The following is an 18,409-nucleotide window of genomic DNA, read 5'->3' on the forward strand; positions in this document are numbered from 1 at the left end:
ATCCTGAGGCTCAATGTTGACGCCGTCATAAACGCCGTCGCATTTCCCGACGGCGTCAACATGGCCTCAGGATCAGCAATTCTGGCCCCTACAGGAGGCCAGCATGGCACTGGAGCAACCCACGCCGCTCCAGCTGCCGATCCTGGCGTCAGATGGGTGCCACCGGATCTCGCATGTGCGGTGGGACCGGTGCGATTTCCGCGCATGTGCGGTGTTTCCCTTCTCCGCACCAGCCCCGACGCAACATGGGTACAGGGGCCGGCGGGGAAGAAAGGAGGCCACCAGCCCAAGAGACCGGCCAACTGATCGGTGGGCCCCGATCGCGGGCCAGGCCACAGTGGAGGTTGGGGGGTCGGATCCCCCCTCCCCGTCCACAGGCTGCCCCCGGACCCTTCCACGCCCAGGTCCCGCTGGGTAAGACCAGGTTAGAACGGCGCCGACGGGACTCGGATTTTTTGGAACGGTCAATTGGCCCATCCAGCACGGAGAATCGCCGCGGGGGCCCCATAGAGGCCCACCTGGAAACCCACGGGCGGGAGTGCACAATCAGCAGGAAAGGAGAATCCCAACAACCGGAGAACTCGGGCTATCACCCCATTCCCCACTCCTTCAACATAGCCCTATCGAATTTCTTCCTTTCAAGTACAGATCCATTTTGGAAGTTACTGTTAAATCTGTTTCTACCACCCTCCAGACCATGCATTCCAATTATAACAACTTGCTGCTTAAAAAAATAGTCCCAGCTGCCTTCATTTTACTACATAATGTAGATTGCAGAGGCAGGATAGTGAGGTCATGAAGAGATTAGGGATGGGATTTACCGACCATCCCACGCGTGGTTTTTGGCGCCAGAGGCAGCCCGCCAGCGGGATCTACTGATTCCCCCCATTGTCAATAGGATCTCCCATTGACTGCACCCCTCGTCGCTGGGAAACCCGTGTGCCGGAGTGGGAGGCAGATTTCCCACTGGCGTGAACAGCCGGTAAACCCCACCCTAGTACTCTCGGATGAAATGGAGAATTAAACATTAGAACCTCCTGAACTGGTACCACAACGGGCAGGGTATTTATCCCACTGAACCACAGGAAGATTTGAGAGTCAATAAGATGTATAATCACACTAGGGCCTACGTTACAATACCAAGGGGCTCTTCATCATGTGTTACAAAGCTGTGCCCCGTTGGTTTTGAAATTATGGGCAGGAATTCTCTGTCTGTTCATGCCAGCGGGATTCTCTGGTTACGCTGCAGTGAATGGAGTTTTGGATGGGCACCAAATTCTCCGTGCTCGCTGATGGCGAGGCGAACTCGGATTACAGAATTCCAGCCATGATTTTTCAACTTTCAACTGACGGAAACTTTTGCAATTTGAAGTGAGACACAGAAAATTTCTTAAAAATGCAAGGTCACATTCCAAGGTGAAGGGGGGAAAACACATCATCCTCAGGAGAGTGTGAAGAGAGAGACACTTCCTATAATCCAGACATCGATCAAAACTCGTAATTGTCTGTGAGGCATTAAAAATGTAACGTACTGGATACTGAAGCAATAGCTGCTACAGACACACACCCCAAACCCCTTGGGCATACACAATGGGGAAAGTTGATGGAGACTTCGGAGATGGAAATGGATGAGGCAATGAAAGGTTTTCTAAAACGAGGATAAGAATTTTAAAACCCAGGGACTGTTGGACTGGGAGTAATGAACATGGGATTGCTAGGTAAATGGAACATGATGCTGGTTAGGCTGCAGGTTTTTAAAAAAAACTTCTGTAGCATTTTGACTTGTTCCGCTCTTTGCAGACTCAGGCAACTCAATCTGAGGCCAGCGGCAGACGGGAAAATGAATTTGCATACGCCAACTTGCAGCATGACTCAATCGGCAAACAGCAGGCAAAGCGTCAAAGCGATCGAGTGGAAATCTTGGGGACTGTGTGAAAGAGCAAGGAAGTAACTCTGCAATCAGTTCAATACTATGGATGACAGAGAGTCAGCAAAACTCTGAATTGACACTGTACAAATTGAGTGTGGTAATTTTTACGGGTAAAGTAATTTGGAAATGATCCCTGACCATATTTCTGTGCAATGGAAGTAAAATAGTTGCAGGCTGTTAAATGTATAATGTATCAAACTCCTCACACATTATGTGCACTCCTGGAATTTACTTCCTGTCTTCCTTTGTGTCACACTCTCTCTCATCCCTCTTTCTCCAGCCACGCCTCTTCCCCACACCAGCTTTCCCCTTCACGCTTTTTACTGTCATGCAGTTTCACATCATGTTTTCTTCCCTTATCCTAGTGAACACGCTTGTGCTTTACTTTATGCCCCACATTTTTCCTCACATTTTGTTCGTTTCCATCGACTGAATTGAGGCAGCGTCTGCTCTGACTGACTGATTTGTCACAAAACATCTGCTAATACTCCATTAAAGGATGACTATGTTTCATTGTAAGCTGGAGCATTGCAAATTCTTATAAACCTCTTGTATATTTTAGATACATATTGGGTCTACCCTGCTTTTGTAAATTATCATTTATAAAAAACTGAAAATGTATAAAAGGTGCATGATTGAATCGTGCAGTGGACGAGGCCTTGATCTTCCACGTCTTGGGTTCTAAGTGCAAATCCAGCCCGCATGGATGAGAGAAAAATCTCATCTACTGACTGCAGGGATACTATGTGACGTGAGTTTGACTAGTCTTATTCCAATTTCTACTCAACTTGAGCCTCCAGCACAAAATGGACAATAATACACCCAGATTTTCAGTCTCATTCAAAGATTTACTGAATGAGATTGGGGCAGAGCAGCGCGAGTTTGGACACAGCTTTACTATTTTTCGAATTGTTCTATGTCCTATGAACACTTGATGCTGGCACCTGAGGCGAGTATTTCAGAAGTATCTGCCTAAGGAAACACACATTAGAAAATCAAAGTTTACTCCGGCTAAAAAGCAAGAATAGCTCACCATGCCTCCTCAACACGTTCCCTGAACTGGCCAATCTCCTCAAAATGTTCACGAAGTCCACTCTTTGGCACCTTGAGGTCTTCTCTGTGAGCATGAGCACATTCAAAAATTCTCACAGACATGTGTAAGGTTCTTGTGTCTTTGGCACCTCCTCCATCCCCTCCAATATTTCTACCACCCCGTGACCTTTCCTCTTCAACTGCCTCTGTCTGCAATTCAATCGCTTGACTTTGTGTTGTCGGGTTGCCAACTCGGTTTGGACATATTCCAGGAGATTTTTCATAGTATCTCAAAACGCCTGCCCTCACGCTCCTTCCACTGGCCAGCCAACAGGTTCACCTTCCCAGTTACATAATTGGAGAGCGAACAAACTCCTCATTGCCTGGCTGAATCATTCCTGACTGTCAGTCAAACAGCCTTTGTTCCATTGCCCAAAATTTATTTTCTGCCTCTTTGATTTTTCTCCTGAATTCTCCTCATATATTGCAGTGCTGTCCTGGAGTTGAATCTTTAATTCCTGGAAACATGAGGATAATCCAGGAGGGTTGGTAACTATGGTGGGTTGGCCTATCTTTATTTCTATCTACCTGTCTAATGATTTAGTTCTTTTGCTTTATTTCTATCTCTCTATGTATCTATTTATTTATCTTTATATCCTTCTGTGTTTATCCCTACCCCTCACAATCTTCAGTTTTGTTTGTAAGTATGTCTCTATTTCTGTCGCTCTTTCTCCCTATTCTCCCTATCTATCTTGCTACCTCAGTCCCTCTTTCTCTCTATATATCTCCCTCCATATATCTCTATCTCAGACTGTCTCCGATTTCCTCTCTTCTCATTAACTTTTTTTATTAAGGAATTAGTGTAACATTTCGTAGGAGAACTCATATGAAGCTAAACACAGCACCCATTCGAATAATTTCAATTAAAATAAGTTTCGCCAATGCAAGCATAGGGAGAAATCTAGAATTTTAATAAAAGCTAACAGATAAAAGATACAGGAATCTAAATCAGCAAATAATTTTTCAACAGCTAATATATGTTTTATCAAATCAAAATTAATCACCTTAAGTTATTTTGTTTCTCTCTTGTTTAAATATAAACATTGATTTTAGTGATTCAAAGTTTTCAGAACCTCCAGACACTGATCTCAGGAATGAAACATACCGCCACTTCTGTGGAACAGAGATTTGCATTTCTCAAAAATGTTCTTTTCGTGTTCTGAACTGGGATAATTACCAAATGAGTAGAATGGTTAACTGGTTTGCAACAGGAAACCGTCCATCCCATCAGCTGCGTCTGGCTATAGTTTAGTACAATGAAATACAGGACAACTGTGGTTCTATGGCAGCATCAAGCTGCATTATATAAAGCTTGGTCCTGTCTGTGTGGAGTTTACACATTCTCCCCATGTTTGCGTGGGTGCCACCCTCACCACCCAAAGATGTGCAGGGTAGGTGGATTGGCCATGCTAAATTGCCCCTTAATTGGAAAAAAGATTTGGGTACTCTACATGTTTAAAGTTTGGTCATTTTAACTTTGGGGATGGAGATATTGAATTGACCCCCACACCCCCAGTATACATTATGGCCCCGTATCCACCAGTATACATTCTGCCTGATTCTCATTTCCATTAAAGTCAATGGAGGAAACAATCAGCCAGAATTCATAATGGGCAGCAATTTGACATCGCTATCACCCAATGTTAGAATTACTCCAAATCGTTCCTTCCACACGTCGTCACTGGTTTGTCGGGAGCGGGAGCCTGGGGATGTCTGGTATGTTACAGTGTCTTTTTTTTAATATATATATTTAGTGAAAATACCTTTGTGACTGTACAGCTGTGGCTTTGTCTATGATCTTCATTGTCCGTTGTCTTGTAATAAATCTGTAAATCGAGTAATCGTGGATTAATTACTAACCAGAATATTCCACCCTGAGAAATAAATAAAACACATATTCAGAATTGCTTTGCTCATTGTTGTGTCTCTTTACAATGATGGGTTGTGTTTTCTCTTTGTGTGGTTGTTCATGAATAAGTATGGAAAGGTTCCCTAAGGAATCACTGGCTGAACATTGGAAGAAGCTGAACCAGCTGGATTGTTTAATGCCAGATTTATTTCCCTGTAACTGGATTACAACAACACATTTGACTCCTAAGGTTCGGTCGTGAATTCTCTCGTGCCTGTCGCATCCTCTTGACTTCCCAAAGCATTTAACAACCTATGAAGTAATTTTTTGAAGTGCGATATAAAGAAAATTGGATGGCAAATTGTGCAGAGTAATGTCCCACAAACAGTAATAGAGTCATAGTGCTGCAGCTGTGGCCTAACCAGCGTTTTATACAGTTTTATCACAACCTCCCTTTTCTTATATTCTATGCCTCGATTAATAAAGGCAAGTATCCATATGCTTTCTTAGACACATTATTTACTTCTCCTGCTTCTTTCAGGTATCTATGGACATGTGAACCAAGGTCCCTCTGATCCTCTGCAGGGTCCTACCATTCATTGTATATTCCCTTGCCTTTTTGGTCCTCCCAAAATGCATTACGTCACACTTTTCAGGGTTAAATTCCATTTGCCACTGTTCTGCCCATCTAATAAACCCACCTATATCGTCCTGTCGTCTAAGGCCTTCCTTCTTACTATTTACCTCTGCACCAATTTTTGAGTCATCTGCAAACTTATGAATCATACCTTCTACTTTCACAGCCATTTGTGTACACTATAAACAGCAACAGACCCAGCACTGATCTCTACGGAACACCACTGGACACAAGCTCGCAGTCACAAAATAACCTTCGACCATCACCCTCTGCCTCACGCCACTCAGCAAATCTTGAATCCAACTTACCAAATTGCCCTGGATCTTTCCTTCCAGACCAGTCTCCCATGAGAGACATTGCCTTACCTAAGCCCATGTAGACTACATCAACTGCACTGTTCTCAGTTACACACCTAGTCACCTCCTCGAAAAATTTAATTAAATTTTAAGTCATGAGGCACAATTTAAAGTGATAGAAACAGAATCCTGTTTGGGCGTGTTTAGCTCGGTGTTTCTGGTGCCATTTTGTTTTGGCCTCGATGGGACCGCACTTACATCATTTCCTGCAATGATGAGCTCAGCTCACCAGTGTAGAAAGAGTACTCACGAATTGGGGCACCATTTTTAAATGCCGCCCCAATCTTTCGACCCCCTCAGCCAGCCCACCACTACCTATAGGTGCCACACTGAACCCAACTTCCTCTTATGGGGGCCTTGATCCCTCCCCCCCTACCTCTTAAGGGCAGGGCACCCCGGGCCTGATTGCTGGTATGGATAACCTGGCACTTTGGCACATTGGAATGCCAGCCTGGCAGTGTGGCAGTGCTCCTGCCAGTCTGACAGTATCACCTGGTCATGCCAGGGCGGCACTGACAAGGTGCCAGGGTGGCACTGCAAAGGTGTCCATATATCAGCATGTGTGCAAGGGTATCAACCCTGCCCATAGCCCGACCATCCAAGGGTCTCTGATGGTCTCGGAGACCCCTCTAGGTGCAGTTGCGTCTGGTCCACATTTGTGGAAACCAGTACTAGGCAGCGCTTTGGCGAGGTCTCCCAGGCACGGCTGTTAGTTCCCGGGACCAGGGAGAATATGATGTCAACATATTTAAATGAGCCTAACGTCTCACTTAAATATATTAATCTGTATCACGCCCAGCGAAGGTGAGATCCAGATCCCGACATTTCGTGAGATTCCGTTAAATCCTGCAAGACGTTTCAAGCGGCCTCTCGCAAGATTAAATGGGTGTGATGAAGCCATTAAATCTTGCCCATGATCTGCCTTTGACAAAGTCCCGTTAACTACCCTTGATTAATCCTTGCCTGCCCAAGTGGAGATTGATTCTGTCCCTCAGAACGTTTTTCAATTGTTTCCCCAGCACTGAAGTTAGACTCACTGGCCTGTTAGTTCCTTTTTTTTCTCCAACACCCTTCTTGAATATTGATACCACATTAGTTGTCCTCCAGTGCTCTGTCACCTCTCCTGTGACCAGAGAAGATTTGAAAACTATTGTCAGAGCCTCTGCAATCTTCGCCCTCGCTTCTCACAGCAGCCTGTGATACATCTCCTCTGGGCCTGGGAATTTTTCCCCTTTTAAGTCCACTAAACCCGCTAATTCCTCCTCCCTTTCAATATTAATTTGTTCAAGAATATCACAGTTCCCTCTCTGAATACTATCCCTACATAGTCCTTATCCATTGCAAAGTACTCATTTAAAACTTCCGCTACATCTTCCGGTTCCACACACACATTGTCACGTTGGTCTCTGATAGGCCCTACTCTTTCCTTGGTCATCCTCTTGCCCTTAATATACTTATAAAACACCGTTGGATGTTTCTTTATTTTATCCGCCAGTGATTTTTCATGGCCCCTCTTGTCTCTTCTAATTTCTTTTTAAAGTAACCCCCTGCACTCTCTATAATCCTCTTGGACTTCTGCTGTTTTCAGCCCTCTGCCATAAGACCCCCTTTTTTTCTGATCCAAACCTGGATATTCCTTGACATCCAGGATTTTCTGCACTTGTTGCTTGTATCCTTCACTTTTATAGGAACATGTTTGCAGGGGGAGGACGTGCAGACTCCACACAGACAGTGACCCAGCCGGGAATCGAACCTGGGACCCTGGAGCTGTGAAGCATTTATGCTAACCACCATGCTACCCTGCTGCCCAAAATAGTGCTGCGGGATATTTTCCATCCCCCTTACAGAGAACATGGAGCCTTGAGTTGACATCTGATCTGAAAGAACCACTGAATCATATAAAGTTGTGTTAATCCAATAAAGCCAACAGTTCTCACCACTTATCAAAATAGAACAATGCTGACGTAATGCTTTTATTTGTCTGAATGGGAATTCCCTAAAAATCTGGGCCTCAGTGTTTATGCGTTCACTTTATATTTGCATTTGTGCGTACTTACGTAATTGTTGCAATGCAAGAAATCATGTAAGTGTCATATGCTGAGATGAATGGATTTGATTAGTTAGAAATCTTTTGATGTTGTTATTCTTGTAACATTGCCCCAATAGAGGCTGTCAACCCTTCTCATTTATGTTGCATTTATTAATTTGTTAATACAAAAGATGTATAACTGGCTTCTGAAGGTGCATATGTATGTATTTCTGTATATATAGATATATATGTGAGTATTTCTGCATGTGTGGAACTTGTGAGTGTGCGCAAACACCTGTGTACATCTATGTATGTGTTTCTGTATCATGTGTGCATATTTTTGTGTGTATACATGTGTGTATGTATGCATCTGTGTATGTGTGTATCCATGTGTGTGTGTTTGTGTATCTGTGTGTGTGTATCTGTGTGTCTCTGTGTGTATGTGTGTAACTGTGTATCTGTGTCTTCAGACTGTATTTATGAATATCTGTGTGTGTGCATGTGTCTGCCTGCATGCCTGCATCTATGTTTGTGTGTGCATCTGCATGTGAGTGTGTGTGCATCTGTGTGTGTATCCATGTGTGTGTATTTATGTGTATTTATATGTGTGCATTTGTGTGTGGGCATATATATGTGTGTACCTTTATGTGTGTGTGCATCTGTGTGTGAATGTGCGTGTATATATGTGGGTGTATAAGTATGCATGTATGTGTGTATGTGTGTGCTCAGCTAAATGTTTGTGTGTGTATATGTGAGTGTGTGTGTAATTGTTTATATGTGTGTGTGTCAGTGTGTGTGAGAGAGTCCGAGCATGTGTGTCTGTGTATTTATATGTGTATGTATATGAGTGTGTGTGTAATTGTTTGTATGTTTGTATGGTTATGTATGTGCGTATGTATGGTTATGTATGTGTGTTTGTGTATGTAATTGTTTGTGTGTGTGTGTATAATTGTTTGTGTGTGCGTGCGACTGTGCATGCATAATTGTTTTTGTGTGCGTGTCTGTGTGAACACCTAAGGAACACTAAATTCTGCCTTCCGTGATTACATCCACCAAAGGGTCCTTTAAAGAAGTGATACAGATTCTATATGAGGCCTTTGCCCATTTCTTTAATCATTCACTCAAGTCAAGAAACATTCCCTCGGATGGAAAAGAATGTAACAGTCCCAATTTGTAAAAGGGGGAAAAGGCAGAACTGGGTGATGAAAGGCTGATTAGTTTGACTTCAGTAATGAGTAAGATGTTAGAGGGTATCATTAGGTTTGTCTGACAAAATCACTCACAGAGAGATGGCCTTATGAAGAAAAACAAACATGGTTTTCTCAAAAGAAGGTTGTGAAGCTGAAATAAACTAGATTATATTCACAGACCAGTTCAGTATAAAGTGAATCATTTAATTTGCTGCCAAATTCTCTGATGTCATCTGTTGCCACCCTGCTGTAAGTGAGAATGGAGAATATGGCGTTCCATTCAAAACTCTATTCATTTTCAGTGGGACCGGAGAATCCCAGCCGGAAGCAGGGTCTGAGAATGCCGGCCTTTGTCTTTGCACAAGGCTGTGCCTGGGTCTCAGTTCAAATGCTGCATTCAGTTTTGGGCACCTCACATGATGCTGAGGGAGGGGCTTTTTGAGAATTTGGAAAGGGGAGGTGGAGAGCATATGACTAATTCCAAATTTAGCTACGCAAATAGGCTCAAAGGGTTGCCTCTGCATTTTTCGCAAACAAGTCAGAGGTGATGAAATTGCAGTTATAACATAATTAACAGTGTAGATTTTTCTGATGTGGATCAATTAGAATAACTGGATGTGCTAGGGAGGACCCAGTGGTCATGTTTACAAGTTACATAAGGGCAGCATGGTGGCAAAGTGGTTAGCACAGTTGCTTCACAGCTCCAGGGTCCCAAGTTCGATTCCCGCTTTGGGTCACTGTCTGTGCGGAGTCTGCACATTCTCCTATGTGGGTCTCTTCCGGGTGCTCCGGTTTCCTCCCACAGTCCAAAGATGTGCAGGTTAGGTGGATTGGCTATTCTAAATTGCCCTTAGTGTCCAAAAAGATTAGGTGGAGTTACTGGATTGCGGAGATAGGGTGGAGGCATGGGGCTTAATAGGGTGCTCTTTCCAAGGGCCGGTGCAGACTCGATGGGCTGAATGGCCTCCTTCTGCACTGTAAATTCTATGATTCTATGTTTCTATGAGAACAAGGTTAAATGTTCAGCAGTTGTTTTTCCAGAGAATACATAGAACATAGAACGATACAGTGCAGTACAGGCCCTTCGGCCCTCGATGTTGCACCGACATGGAAAAAAAACTAAAGGCCATCTAACCTACACTATGCCCTTATCATCCATATGCTTATCCAATAAACTTTTAAATGCCCTCAATGTTGGCGAGTTCACTACTGTTGCAGGTAGGGCATTCCACGGCCTCACCACTCTTTGCGTAAAAAACCCACCTCTGACCTCTGTCCTATATCTATTACCCCTCAATTTAAGGCTATGTCCCCTCGTGCTAGCCACCTCCATCCGCGGGAGAAGGCTCTCGCTGTCCACCCTATCTAACCCTCTGATCATTTTGTATGCCTCTATCAAGTCACCTCTTAACCTTCTTCTCTCTAACGAAAACAACCTCAAGTCCATCAGCCTTTCCTCATAAGATTTTCCCTCCATACCAGGCAACATCCTGGTAAATCTCCTCTGCACCCGTTCCAAAGCTTCCAAGTCCTTCCTGTAATGAGGCGACCAGAACTGTACGCAATACTCCAAATGCGGCCGTACTAGAGTTTTGTACAACTGCAACATGAGGAATAGTGGACCTGTGGTACAAGCTGCTGTCTCATGGAGCGAATGCCGATTTACTGAGTTTCTTAAAAGAAGAGTTAGAGGTGTCTCTGGCTGGAAGGAGACTAGCTTGCACACAAGACAAGTGGCCTGTGATATAAATAGGAGTCCTTGCCGGTTTATTGGAGTATTTTTAATCACCAATGCACGTTATGGGATGGTGGCACTCAGAGAGAAATTTTGTAGATCTGGATGGGCTGGGGACTGTATATCTTCTGCTGACATCACAACTGTGAGGTACTGGCTACTTCATCTTTACCTGTCTGTAATCTTCCTTTGTTCTGGACAGGCAGACTTGCTGATTTATATCCTTTGCTATTGTAGTGTTGAAGTCCCAAGTCCTGTACCATCCTGAGGCCAGCTGACCATTCTGTCAACCGGGGACGGAGCCTGGCACTCTAATTCAATCTTTCTCTTCTCAGTGATAGTGGCGTGAAAACTTTCAGTCACATGTCTTGACACAGATCGAAGAGTGATGCACGATCAATTGTACAAAGACTCAGATTGGGTACAACTGTGGCTTTATTGCGGTAAGATGCATGGCCTCCTACAGCAGCTGGCAAAATGGCAGTTGAATGGAGGACACGCATATTTATACTCCTCTTCCTGGGCGGAGCCAGCAGGCAGGGGTGTAGCCACCTAAGATGGATACTGGGCTACCAAAATGGAGAACTGCTAAGGCTGCAGGGAGAAAACAGTCTTAGTAAGGACAAGCAGTTTGCAGAAGGCTAATTAGCATTCTGCACATACAAAAACCAGTTTATGGCCAGGTGCAGGATCTCAGCTTAAGGTGTAAATGGCAACAATGATTTGCATAGTAATGAGGTTATCCAGATCTGGGCCCACACAATAGAAACATTTGGGTTTGAATGGATACTTTGAGTGGACGCCCAGACGAAACGGCACCAGAAGTATCCATCACAAAGAACCCTAGAGACCGCCCCACCCATCGAGAAGAGACCCTCAGATTGGGGGGTTTGGAAAATATCGATTGGGAGAAGACCCAATCGATATACAGCAGGTAGAGACCGCCCCGAAGAGGCACGGACTTTGGGGGGGGGACCTATAAAAGTAGACCCCGCACATGGTCCGTTCTGTTTTGCTCCGGCTCCGCTGCTGTTTTGCTCCGGCTCTGTTGTTTGGCTCCGACTCTCTGCTGTCTTCATCGCTTTGCTGATACATCGCATCCTGACTCCAGTTCCATCACCAGCCGTTGAGCACCAGCTATCGTTCAGTAAGTGCCAAAACAACGCTCGCTACGTGACCCAGGCATTGCTATTACTCTAGCCGACTATTAGTGAACAGAAGGTGCAGTCCAGAAAGGAACAAAGGCCTTGTCCCCTGACCTTGCTGGTTCCTACTTAGATAAGTATTTAGTCGTTTAATAGTAGAAATAAGTATTAGTCTTTAGCGTATGCATGCGTATTTATTATATTGGTTATAATAAATATCAATCGTTTGAACTTACTAATCGGTGTACAGTTTTATTACTTTGAACCTGACCTTGATATACTTGTGAGGTGTCTAAATACGGCACCTGGCGACTCCGAGCAGAATTACATACACAGAGCTGTAGTAGTGTTAAGCACACGGCCTTTAAACGGAGGCGTGTTAATACACTCCAATAAACGCGTAATACACTCAAGTAAAACGTGCAACAGGGGCTACCGGCGAACCTGTAGTATAGGTCCTACCTTACATCACCTAATACAGGTGTAACAGTGGTTTACCACAAAGAGTGCAGCTGGCAGCAACAGATGTAGCTGACTGCTGGGTAGACTGCCTTTTCGAAGTGCCTTTAGAGCTGCAAGAGGCAATGGCAGAAAAAGTCTGACTGAGTAACATCAAGACATGAACAGAGCCAACTAAATAGTTCACTCAATGCTCCTGAATCTTCGGTTTCATTGAATCCATATCCTAGTGTCAACTGCAACTCACGGGGGCTGGCTCATCTGAAAACCACGACAAAACCAACTTGCATTTGTTTTACATCATTAATGCAGTAAAAAAACAATCCCACAGCAGGAATTAGCAAATGCAATTTGGCACCAAACCACCTGAGGAGATATCAGAACAGAGGATCAAAGCTCGATATGTTAAGGAAGGAGAGAGTGATTGGAGCAATGGCTGGTGAACAGAGTTTGTTTAAGCAGCTGGAGACAATGACTCCAGTATTATGCATATTTAGTTGGATGGCATTTTTGCACATCCACCATTGGATGTCAGACTTGCAGGGTGAAAAATCAGAGAGAGTGGAGCTTTCACGGGAATTGGCACTGAGGTGCAGTTGGGTGGCATCAACGTTTTTGTGGAATTTGATGTTTACTTGGATTGTGTGGCTGAAAAAACCTCCTGGATGAAAATTAGAAGGAGGCCTAAGATAGATCCTTGAAGGGCTCCAGGCTTTTTTTAAAATTTAGAGTACCCAATTATTTTTTCTCCAATTAAGGGGCAATTAATGTGGCCAATCCACCTAACCTGCACATCTTTTGGATTGTGGGGGTGAAACCCATGCAGACATGGGGAGAAAGTGCAAACTCCACACGGACAGTGACCCAGGGCCGAGATTCGAACCCTGGTCTCAGCGCCACAATCCAAGTGCTAACCACTGTGCCACATGCCGCCGAAAGAGGCTCCAGGCTTAATGGTGTGGGAATGGGAAGAGAAGATATTGCAAATGATTATTTTTCTGGAACTGAGTAGATAAGAATGGAGCCAGGGGAGTACAGTAAGCAATAAGCGATTTTCATTTTCAGTCCTCCCAAGATAGACAAATGAGGAGAGGAGTAGGCAGGTGATAGTGCAATAAACTGTGAAAAAGGTTGAAAAGGTTCAAAAGGATGGCGATGGATATTGTACCATGGCCACAGTATCTTGGATATCATTTTTGTCATTGCTAAAAAAGTTTCCAGTTCTGTGGTGAGATAGAAATCTGATTGGAGGGTGATGTGTTGGGTAAGCTGGGTCTACGAGGACTGCGTTTACTGCAGTGGTGAGAGAGACAGGCTTCCAACAGTTGAAGAAATGCAACTCGATTTTATTGAACATTTAACTATAATACATGCTTTAACTGTGGGTTGACACTATGCTGACTTGACTGGAGACCTGAGGCTAACCTGACCAGACTATCTTACTACCACATGGTGTTTGTTCTAGTTGTTGCTCACGGGCTCTGACTGTCTCCAAGGCTGGATCCCGAGAGAGCGGGAAAACTAGTGCCCTCTGGCTTTATAGTGGTCATGTCCTGTCTGGTGATTGGCTGCTGTGTTCTGTGTGTTCACTGGTCATCCTGTGTGTCAATCACTACCTGTCTGCACACCATCATATACCTGGATGTATATTATGACAGAGGGATTTAAACTTGGGTTGTGGGAGTTGTATATTTTATATATCTCACAGCAATGCAAAAATGACACTAGTTTTTAAGTCATAATAGATTTATTTACAAGAGTTTTTAAATACCTCTGTAATCACAAAATATCGGCACATTTACTTATCATAGCTCAGTTTCTGGTAACTTCTGTGGTGTTGGTTTGCTTTAACTCTGGGTTCACACCCAGGCTTAACCAATCAAGCACAGTGAGCAAAAATCAGTTACCAGACTCAAATAATCACATGCAGAACAATTGAACACTAGAGCTGGAAAGATGGACACGGATTTGGGAGACTTTGGAGGAGAAGAAATGTTGAAGATGGACATGAGTTGCAAGGAGAGGAGTTTTTTTTTGCGGAGAAGGTTAATGAGAGCAGATTTGAAAGTGAATGCGACAGGACCTGAGGACATGGAACCAACAGAGGAGCCAGGAAGGGAAGTTGAATGGGCAGCAGTTTAGTGGGAAGAAGTTTTGAGGGAGTAGGAGGTGGGCTTCATGGACAAGATGAGATTGGAGGGAGCAGGAGGGACAATCGGAGAAAAACAGGAAATATCTGAGTTCAAGGCTAGAGCAGGTGGGAGCATTTGGGAATGTTTGGTCTGGTGGGCTAGGGGAAGAGAGGGTAATGATGATTTCAGATAAATTAATGGACTTGCAATAAATAATCCCATGAATTGCTTGCACACCTTGTTGGACATGAGGGAGGAGGAGATGGAGTGGAGGGTTTCTCATCGTGGTTTGTAATGGACAAGAAGCTCAAAGTTGTCTTTGCATTCTGGGTGATCGGGAAATAGTGAGCAGCTTTGGCAGAGGAGACCAGGACCTATTGATTAAAGCAGTTAACCACCTTAAGTATTGAAGTCTGTCACGCGCCCTGGGCTAGTGTGCAGTTAATTCATTCTCACTTGACCTGAAGTTGCAACACAGGTGAAATAAGATTTTGTTTCGGTTGAGCCCCGTAAACCGTAGTCACCAGGTTAGTAACTTTAACACAAGTAACCTTTTATTATGTACAGTAGTATAATTAAATGGACAGAAAATGTAACTGACTATCTAATACGCCTTTCCTAACCCCCCTTCCAAACTCTCCCCACTCTCTCTATACACACACACACAGAAAAACAACACAGAGGGAAAAGGGTGGTAGAAAGGGAAAGAAAATATTAATCAAAATAAAAGGGTAAGGATCCCATATGCACTGGGATGACTTCTTGGGCTGGATTCTTCAGCTCCACCCGTCGCAAGGTCAACATGGACAGGACGCGGACCATGTAGAGGTCCATTGACCTCGGGCGGGAATTTCTGGTCGCCGGGTGGACAAGGCCGTACAATCACGCCCCTAGTGATTTTCTGAAGTCCAGCTTTCATTTTAATACTTCTTCCTTCTAGGCTCGAGATGGTTTTCTCTGGCAAGGTTATTTACCTTCTCTGCAGAGTCTGCATAATTCCAGGATGTGCTCATCACTCTCTCCTTTCAGAACAATAGAACAGTTCTTTCACTTCATCAAGTAGAAGAGGGAAAGGTCCTTTGACTTCCAAGCTCTAAATGCTTCTGCCAATTTCTCTCAGAAAGCATCACACTGGAACGAATCACTGATCATTGTCAGGTAGAACATTGCCCCTAGCCAACCCAACAGTTGGCAGTTAACCAACCGATCTGACTCAAATGGACCGATCCGATCCGAAATGAATAGACTTATTAGCAATAAGCAGTAGATTTTATGAAGGGGAGGTCGTGTCTCACTTATTTGATTGAATTTTTTGAAAAGTGATGAAGATGATTGATGAAGGTAGCCCAGTGGATATTGTCTACATGGACTTCAGTGAAGCCTTTAACAAGGTCCCTCATGGCAGACTGGTAAAAAAAGTGAAGTCACATGGGGTCAGAGGTGAGCTGGCAAGATGGATACAGAACTGGTTTGGTCATAGAAGACTGAGGGTACCTGTAGAAGGGTGCTTTTCTGAATGTATGGCTGTGACTACGGTATTCTGCAAGGATCAGTGCTGAGACCTTTGTTGTTCATAGTATATATAAATTATTTGCAGGAAAATGTAGTTGGTCTGATTAGTAAGTTTCCAGATGACACAAAGATTGGAGGAGTTGTGGATAGTGAAGAGGATTGTCAGAGGATAGAGCAGGATATAGATTGGTTGGCTTTTTGTGTGGAGAAGTGGCAGATGGAGTTTAATCCAGACAAATATGAGGTAAAGCATTTTAAAGGTCCAGCACAGGTGAGAATTATGCAGTAAATGGCAGAACCCTTCGGAGTATTGACAGGCAAAGAAATCTGGATGTACAGGTCCACAGGTCACTGAAAGTGGCAACCCAGGTGGGTAAGGCAGTCAAGAAGGCATATGGCTTGCTTGCCTTCATCAGTCGGGGCATTGAGTATAAAGATTGGCAAGTCAAACCACAGCTCTACAGAACCTTGGTTCGGCCACATTTGGAAAATTGAATAAAATTCCGGTCTTCTAGAAGAATGTGGATGCTTTGGAGAAGGTACAGAAGAGGCTCACCAGGAGTGTTGGCTAGTCTAGAGGGTATGAGTAGAGGTTGGATAAACCTGGATTGTTTTCACTAGAACGATGGAAGTTGAAGGGTGATCTGATAGAGGTTTACAAAATTATGAATGGTATGGACAGAGTGGATAGTCAGAGTCTTTCCCAGGGTGGAAAAGTAAATTACTAGGAGTCATGGGTTTATGGTGCAAGGGGGAAAGTTTAGAGGAGATGTGCGAGGCAAGTGTTTTACACAGGAGGTGGTGAGTGCCTGGAATGCGCTGCTGGGGGAGATGATAGAAACAGATACAATAGCGGCATGTAAGAGGTATCTTGACAAATTCATGAATAGGATGGGAAGAGAGGAATATGGACCCAACGTTATGACTCAGAGTCAGTGGAGGAATGCTGATATATTTACAGTAAGAAGTCTTACAACACCAGGTTAAAGTTCAACAGGTTTATTTGGAATCTGGCCCATCCCTACCCTTCCCATCACTACTCGGAATGCACAATCCACGGATAAATTTAAGATCACTCAGCTGAAACCAAACTGAACCATAACATTGAATATTTAATGCATTTTAAAGCTATGCACCAAAAATAAACAAGAACAGACGGGAAGAAAGATGTGACCAATGAAGAGAGAGAGATTAAAGAGAAAGAAAGAAAACTCTTTGAAATATTACTTTAATCATTAAGTTTTTGAAATGTCTAACAATAATTATATTCTGAGGGAATTAAACTCCATGCTTACATTTTTCACGGTCAGATGGGTTATTTCACAGCCATTATTAGAACATTAGAACATGACAGCGCAGGACAGGCCTTTCGGCCCTCGATGTTGCGCCGACCTGTGAAACCAATCGTAAGCCCATCTACACTATCCCATCATCATTTGCCCGGGGAATGGACCACCTCCCTCTGAGACTGCGCCACATCACACTGTGACTGTGCCACCACCATCTAGGTGTGTGCCACATCAGCCAATGAATGCAGCATGTCCCTCTGGGTCTGTGTCATGTCGGTCAGAGCAGTCCAGGTACCTGAACCATATCTTCATGATGCCTAAGCATCGCTCAATCACGCTTCTGGTCACGACATAGGTGTCGCTGTAGCGGGTCTCCGCTTCGGTCTGTGGCCTCCTGATAAGCGACATCAGGCATGACCGCAGCGGATAACCTCTGTCGCCCATGAACCACCCCTCATCCGGAATGTGCTTCAAAGACGTCAGGAACCGTCGAGTGTGCTAGGATGACGGCATCATGCACACTGCCCGGGTACTGGCACAGGCTTGCATGATGAACAGCTGATGGTCACACACCAGTTGCACGTTCATCAAGTGGATCCACTTTCAGTTTGTGAAGTCCAGGCTGTCATGTGCCGAAGCTCTTGGGGTCAAATGCATCCCGTCAATCAACCCCTGGACCTGGGGAATCTCGACGATGACAGCGAACCCCACTGCCTGGGCATCCAGGTGGGCTTGGTCCTCATTGTATTTGATGTCTTGTGGTGACCGGGCATATAGGGCTCTGTGCTGGCATGGATGCACTTGAGCACCGAGGACTGTGATTTCCGGACAGGTTCTCACTTGGCGCCTGGAAGGATCCCGTGGCATAAACGTTTAGGGCGACCGTCACTTTGACAGCCACCAGGAACGAGTGTCCTACCCCATTTCCCCACTGTGCCAGATGCGCCATAATCTGGCATAAATGTTGCACTGTCCCTCTGCTCAGACAAAGTCTTCGGCATGCCTGGTTCGGCAGGTCCTCGATTGACTGGCGCTGCCGTAACACACGATGCCA

General features: G+C 44.5%; 1 protein-coding gene across 1 annotated transcript in view; it reads left to right on the forward strand.

Annotated features, from left to right (window-relative positions):
• LOC119964258 overlaps positions 1–18,409 on the forward strand; it is a 159,463-nt gene that overhangs the window by 43,646 nt on the left and 97,408 nt on the right. The window contains exon 9 of the mRNA XM_038793537.1: positions 1,801–1,933. Within this exon, the coding sequence (XP_038649465.1) occupies positions 1,801–1,933 (133 nt within the window). The remainder of the gene's footprint in view (positions 1–1,800; positions 1,934–18,409) is intronic.

The sequence above is a fragment of the Scyliorhinus canicula genome, chromosome 4, assembly GCF_902713615.1.
Source record: "Scyliorhinus canicula chromosome 4, sScyCan1.1, whole genome shotgun sequence".
NCBI lineage: Eukaryota > Metazoa > Chordata > Chondrichthyes > Carcharhiniformes > Scyliorhinidae > Scyliorhinus > Scyliorhinus canicula.